Consider the following 7501-nt stretch of genomic DNA (forward strand, 5'->3'; position numbering starts at 1 on the left):
TTTTTTTGGTTTTTTGAGACAGGGTTTCTCTGTGTAGCCCTGGCTGTCCTGGCACTCACTTCGTAGACCAGGCTGGCCTCGAACTCAGAAATCCTCCTGCCTCTGCCTCCCGAGTGCTGGGATTAAAGGCATGCGCCACCAAGAAAGCAAACACTTGTGGTGCTTGGTGCTCTAAAGGGAGAGGCAGACAAATGAAGAGCTGAGGTGAGTCTGGAAAGGCCCGGGTGGTTAGCCAGACTGGGGGCTGCTGACACCCCACTGTCCCTGCAGGACCGCCTTCAACAACAACGTGAGCGTAGCCTACGAATGTCTGAGTGCCAGCGGCCGCAAGAAGAAACCGGGGCTGGATGGGCGCACGTACAGCGAGCTGCTGAAGCGTGTTTGCAGGGACGGCGGGGCGCCTGAGGAGGTGGTGGCGCCACTGCTTCGCAAGATCCAGTGCCGGGACCATGAGGCTGTGCCTCTGGGCATCTTCCGAACCGGCATGCTGTCCTGTTTTGTGCTGCTGGAATTCGTGGCACGCGCCGGCGCCCTCTTCCAGCTGCTGGAGGACCCTGGTCTAGCGGTGGCCGATCGGCGTGTGGGCCAGGCCGTGCTGGACACGCTGGAGGGTGCGCTGAGCGCAGGAGACATGGCAACAGCACCCACGCACTACCTGGAGGCCGGTTCGCGCTTGGGCCCTGACAGCCTGGCGCGTGCCCTAGACAGGGCAGCAAGCGGGCGGCGACCCAGTGTGCCCATGGCCCGCGAGGAGTTCCTGGAGAAGGCTGCAGCCCTCTTCATTGCCAAGGTCAAGCCAGTGGGCTAAGACCACGACGCACCCACACCCCACCACCTGCCCAGGACTTGGGACCTGCAAACTGATGTCCCGGCATTCTGCACAGGGTCATCACCCAGGAAGGGGTACCCGCTTGGACTCTGCAGGACCAGCACCTGCAGCTCAATCCCCTCTGTACTGGCCTGCCTACCCCACTCACAGAAATAAAACCTAAAACGACTCTGCCTTGCTGGTCACCTGTGTGCAGCGCCCTGGCCTTGGCCTTACACTGCAACTCTCCCAAGATCCCCTGGAATCACCAAAGGGGGAGGGGAGACCAGGCCATTTCCGAGTAGAGCACATCTCTACTGACCCCACAACTGTACCCCTAAGCTCCTCGTGGGGGATTCTAAGCTGGGACTCTACCCCTGACCACGCCCCCAGCCCCTTACTGGGGAATTCGAGGCAGGGGCTCTGTTCCTCAGCCTTCTTTCGTGTTTACTAGACCTTTATTCTGTGATGGTCAGAGGACAGCTTGGAGAAATCAGATCTGTCCTCCCACTAACTAAACCCAGGTCAGTTTTGGTAACATGTGGCTTTACCAGCTGAGCCATCTCACCTGCCCTTGTTATTTTGAGACAAGGTCTCAGTTGCAGGGGCTGGCTTGAACTCTTGACCCTTCTACCTCAGCTTTCCATCAGCTTGAGTGACAGTGGGGGCTACCGCCCAGCTGCATCCCTGCTTTCTAAATCCCATGTTTGGTCACAGACAAGCTGAACTTCTCCCATCACTCAGCACTGGGACATGAGCCAATGAACGCCAACCAGAAAAGAGACTTCTAGAAACTACTTCTCCGGGAGCTTCCCGGGCAGGTAACAGGAAGGGAGAAGCTACCCATGGACCTACCAGGGCACCAGAGTGAGGCCACGTGTAGCTCAGGCAGTCTGTCCTTCAGTGCTTGGCTAGCTGTTGTGATGATGGCCCTGGGGCAGGAGGAGGAGTGCATTAAGAGCCTGGATGTGTCCCCCTTTCCCACCTTCACTGGTCACAGACCACCCTGATTTCCTTGACACCAGCTATCTGAGGGAGTCTCTGCAGGTGTCAAACAAGGAATTGAACTGCTGGAAGCGATCATAATGAAAACCTGGCACAGACTGACTTCAGCATGCTGGATCAGACTTCCAGGCAACAATCAGTCTAATTCCAAGTGCACAATAAAGCTTAAGGTGTGACCACATAGAAACTCCTACAAAATACATGTGACCCTGACCAAGCCAGCTGAGTCAACCAGGTCAAGGGAGGGAGGGAGGATTGGAAAGGAGAAGACAATTAGACAACACTGTAGCCCGACCCCAGCTTGTTCTGAGGCTGAAGCTGGCTTATTTTTCTCCAGCCTGCTATTATACCATGCGAAGAATGCAAAGTACATGCAAAGAATAATGTCAGTCCTAAGGAACAGACAAAGCATAAACAAAGGTTACCCCCCCCCATTACTGTATTCAGAGTCTTAACAAGACCCATCAAGATACAAAGAAGACATTCCTCTGCAGTATTCATCTTGAGCTTTGTTTTGATTTTTTGTTTGGTTGGTTTTTGGTTTTTCGAGACAGGGTTTCTCTGTGTAGCTCTGGAACTCACACTGTAGACCAGGCTGGCCTTGAACTCAGAAATCTGCCTGCCTCTGCCTCCCAAATGCTGGGATTAAAGAACAGCCTATATTAAAGAAAAAGAGGCCATAAATTTGAAAGAGATCAAGGGTGGGTACATGGGAGGGTTTGGAGGAAGAAGAGAAAGGGGGAAATGATGTCATTGTGCTATAATCTAAAAATATTAAATAAATAGAATAGGGATTATGTGCATAGTTCAGTGATAGAGTCCTGCCTAGAAGCCATCAGTGAAAGGCTGGAAGCAGCGCTCAGCAGGAGAGCACTTGCCTCGAATCCTCCAGGGAGGAGTCTAGGGTGTGGCTCAGTGATAGAGTTCTGTTTCTGTAAGCACCACTTGACCTGGCCACCCCCCTAAGTGATATTTAATCCAGTAGCCAACTTCCTATGCTCAGATCTCAGACCTCAGCACCACTGCCAATATGGTAGAGCTAAAGGAGAGAAGGGTAATATTATCTGGGAAGGGCAAGAACAGAAGGGAATGTTCTAACCCATCTTCGTCTGGGCTAAAGCCATATTGCTCTCTTACTCAATAACAAGGTACATTATCTATTAAGTTAGAATCTCTAGCATGTTCAAGAAGTCTGTACTTCAAGACACTGAAGAGTCTTGACTGTCAACTTCATTGGATTGGGAAACACCTAAAACTGCCACTGCCCTGCTCATCTTCAGCTTCGGATTAGCCCAAATGTAAATATTCTTATCTGAGCCACTTCCCTGTCCTGACCCAAAGTCAAATTTCGGCCAAGTTTCTAGAAGCAGCCCCAAGAGCTCTCCACATGACCATGAGGGTAGGTTTTATAGCTGAAAGTAATGTAGTCTCTTGACAGAGCCTGGAGGTCAGCAGAACAGAGAGCCCATGTGGCATCTCCCTAAGGATGGATAAGGGCTGGAAGAGCCTGGGGCAATCATGCTGGGGGATCTGGGTGAGGTTGGCCTCTACAGCAGAAGATGTCTGAGGCAGAGTCACCAGGTCACTAACAGCATCCTCTCTCAGGTTTCTGGATGGAAACACTTCTGTAGGCACTCGACCTTCTCTCCTCCACTGAGGAGACATCCATGTGTGATTAACATTCCTGCTTCTCCTAGTGCCTCTCTGAATATAATATATAGCCCCAACAGCTATCCCTAAGTCATCCTTTGTGCTTTCCTAGCCTCCTGTTCTCTCACCCCCTGCCATGCTTTTTTTCTCACAGGACTGGATTACCACAGATTGTGTATTTATTATTTTTTAAAGATTTATTTATTTTTATATGAGTACACTATAGCTATCTGCTATAAACATGCCAGAAGAGGGCACCAGATCCCATTACAGATGGTTGTGAGCCACCATGTGGTTGTTAGGAATTGAACTCAGGACCTCTGGAAGAGCAGTCAGTGCTCTTAACCGCTGAGCCATCTCTCCAGCTCATTTTTGTTGTTTTTGGTTTTGTTTTTTGAGACAGGGTTTCTCTTTGTAGCCCTAGCTATCCTAGAACCAAGCTGGCCTCGAACTCTAAGGTATAACCTGCCTCTGTCTCCGGAGTATGGGATTAAAGGCATGCACCACCACCACCAGGCATACTTATTTTATCCATATAGGCTGTTTCTTTGCTGCACTCCCTTTGGCCCCAGGTACAGGGATTGTACTTGTTGGATGTATTTTTCACCACCTACTTTAATAAGGGTTCAACCTCTCTTGTAGCCCATCACCCACCAGAGATAATGGGAAAGAAATGTTATTAGGATATGGGGAAGTGCACCTGTTTAGAAATAGTTCTTTGGAGCAATTTCAATCTTTCATTGTTCTCAGTGCAGTCCACTAGCAAACACCAAACAGGAATCAGCAGCTGCAGACCAGTCCACTCGGCAGACACCACACACTAACCAGCAAGGGTAATTCAGTCCACAAGAAACCACAAGGCTCACCAACCAGCCCAAGTCTGAAGCAGCAGCAAGAAGCTGCAGGAACTTCATGAGAAGTTCTTTGGTTTCTCTCTACGAAGTCACCACAAACGGAGCTCAGCAACGCAATGTAAGGCAAAGCAACACCTGCCTGTTGTCAGCAAATCACAGCAAGGGAGAGCAAAGCAAGCCAATGTCTACACTCCATCTGTGGGGCCATATATTCTTTCTAAACATCGCATATTCTCTCACCCGTGTCTGCTTCAGCAAAACATCCTTTCACCTGTTTGCCCCAGCAAAACATCATATGACAACTGAGTTTCCAAGGAAGCCAGAAATTTTCACCTCACTAACCCAGCCACAGTCGGCCCACCCCACATCCAAAGGTGGAGAGACAACATCTTTGCAAGTGGCTCCTTCCTCCTTCTTGAGCACCTACAGACCATCATCTTCCAGTCTCTCTCTGCCTCTCACCCTCCTGCCTCCCTCTGAGGATCCTAGGAGAGTCTCTAATTCCAGACACTGCACTCAGACCCACCTACCAGTTTCCTACAGCATGTCCATTGGAAGTGGCAGGTCCCCAAGTTCTGAGGACCACACAGAGATTTATTAACAGTCATTCTCCTGGGCTGGTGAGATGGCTCAGTGGGTAAGAGCACCCGACTGCTCTTCCGAAGGTCCAGAGTTCAAATCCCAGCAACCACATGGTGGCTCACAACCATCTGCAACGAGATCTGGCGCCCTCTTCTGGAGTGTCTGAAGACAGCTACAGTGTACTTACATATAATAAATAAATCTTTAAAAAAAAAAAAAAAACAGTCATTCTCCTTTGGGCAAAGTTGTCCACGCAAAGCAAGTAGCTCTACAACCTCACTCTCCCTGTTCCTCAAAGAACCATAGCAGTATGCTTAGCTGTTGCCTCCAAACCCAGTCATGTGTATTCCTGTGATATCACTGAGATATAAACACAAGAGAGTTTCACACATTTCTTCTTTAATGAGACAGTCTTGTGTCGCCCAGATTAGCCATCTCATTATGTAGCCGAGGATAACCTTGAACTCCTGATCCTCTTGCCTCCACTTCCCAGGTGCCAAGATATCAGGTATGAGCCACCATGCCTGACTCATGTGGTGCTGGGAATGAAATTCAGTATTTTGCTTGCTGGGCCAGCTCTACTATCTACAAGCACTCTGCCCAAACCCAAGCCCCAGCCCAGCCCCACCCCAAACCACACCAGCCTAGCCTCATCCCTGATCCAGCCTAGACTCAGCCCAAACTCACCCCAGCCTCAGATCCAGCCCAGAGCCAGCCTAGCCTCAACCTCAACCCCAGTCTAGACCCAGCCTACTATCAACTCCAGCTCCAACCCTAAACCCCTGCCTGGCCCCAGCAAGAATTTTCTATACCATTTCATCCTTCGCTTCTTACAGATGGGAAGCCTGGTTTTGGAGGGCTACATCCAAGGTTACCATGAACCTAAACTTGAACATAAAGCTGTTCCTTGGCAGGTGACAAAAGGCCCAATTCCCAACACTCAGGAGGCAGAAGCAGATGGATCTCTGAGTTTGAGGCTAGCCTGATCTACAGAGCAAGTTCCAGGTCTGCCAAGACTACATAGAGAAACCCTGTGTTGGTGGCACACACCTTTAATCCCAGCACTCGGGAGGCACAGACAGGCGGATTTCTGACTTTGAGGCCAGCCTGGTCTACAAAGTTGAGTTCCAGGACAGCCAGGGCTACACAGAGAAACCTTGTATCCAAAAACCAAAAGCCAAAAACCAAAAGAAAAAAAAAAAAAAGAAAGAAAGAAAGCAAGCAAGCAAGCCTGGGGCAGAAGGATCACACACACATTCTACACTTATCTAGATTTCAAACTGAGTTCAAGGCCAGCCTGAAATGGTCCCACAATCCCTGCCCAGACCTCCTAGCCCTGTTCCTAGGATGTGCCCAGGACTAAGGCTTATGGACCATTCCCTGCAGCTTGGGGTGGGGGCAGCCAGAATGTTCTGACTGGATGTCCCCTTGCTGTGAGGAGACCTGGATTATCCTCATCAGATGACAAATGTTTGTGACTGGGGACTTGGATCATGACATCCATGTCCTAACATGCCAAGGTAGATGACCCCAGTCACCAGAAGCCAGGCCAGTACCCTTCCCAGATGCTCAATACCCAGCATTCACGATGTCTCTGAAGCCCAGGTGCAGGCTCGCCTGGGAGTAGGGAGAAGTATGTTCCACCTGAAGGGAGGGGCACCCTGTCCGTTTATACATCAAGGGCTTCCTAAGTGCAGGCTGTGGGAGTGGTCATCTCAGACACACAGAGAGGAAAACCTGGGCTACTTGCTATGTGCTGACAACTAGGTGACAGTGTAAGATGGGCAGTCTGACATGCACAACAGGGGCAGATACTTCTGGAAGTCCTTGGAAAAGAGCGTGACCAGAAAGACTTCTAGCCCAAGGGTCTAGGGCTCCCAGGGGAAGGGCAGCCAAGGTAGTGCCACACATGAAGTGACATTGGACCCTGGGCTCTTCCCTGGTCATATCAACCAGCCCCACCTTTGACACCGTTTCCCTGTCCCCAAACAGGTCTACCTGCTATCCCCGACAGGACAGGATGTCCAAGCACCTGTGGTGGGAGCTGCCCTTTCACAGCCCCAAGTGTTGATGCAGCTGTAGTCCTCCAGAACGCCCACAGTCAGGGTGAGTGGCCAGCACAGCCTAGGGCCAGAACCACCCACCCCTAGAGGTCACGGGTACACCACACACACACACCCTGCTGCAAGGCTTAAATATGCTGCCACCACCAATACTAATGACCAAATGTCCAAGGAGTTATGGGTGTCTGTGCTGAACAACCTCAGGGTCTTTGTCTGTTCCGGATCCTGTGAACTTTTGGGTTATGCCTCACCACTGCTTTCTGGTCGATTTAAGCAAGATTAGGGTGTGGTCAAAGGTCAACCTGAAGGGGTTCAGACTCCACCTCCTGGAAGCCACGTCTGCAAACCCCAAGTCGTTGATTCCGTGCGCTTCTACCTGAGTCCATAGAGACCAAATGGGGCCATCTAAAGCTTCATGCTTGAAAACAAGGGCGGATCCTGCTCCGCTCCCGCACAAGCCACGCCCAATTCCCCACCCACAACCACGCCCCCTGAACGTCACAAAAAAGGCCCCCAAAGCCGCAGCTGCCAGACCGCAG

General features: G+C 50.8%; 1 protein-coding gene across 1 annotated transcript in view; it reads left to right on the forward strand.

Moving 5' to 3' along the window:
• Tpgs1 (tubulin polyglutamylase complex subunit 1) overlaps positions 1-998 on the forward strand; it is a 7653-nt gene extending 6655 nt beyond the window's left edge. The window contains exon 2 of the mRNA XM_021174717.2: positions 271-998. Coding sequence (XP_021030376.1) covers positions 271-808 — 538 coding nt within the window. The 3' untranslated portion in view covers positions 809-998. The remainder of the gene's footprint in view (positions 1-270) is intronic.
• Positions 999-7501: the final 6503 nt, after the last annotated feature.

Source organism: Mus caroli, chromosome 10, assembly GCF_900094665.2.
Source record: "Mus caroli chromosome 10, CAROLI_EIJ_v1.1, whole genome shotgun sequence".
NCBI lineage: Eukaryota > Metazoa > Chordata > Mammalia > Rodentia > Muridae > Mus > Mus caroli.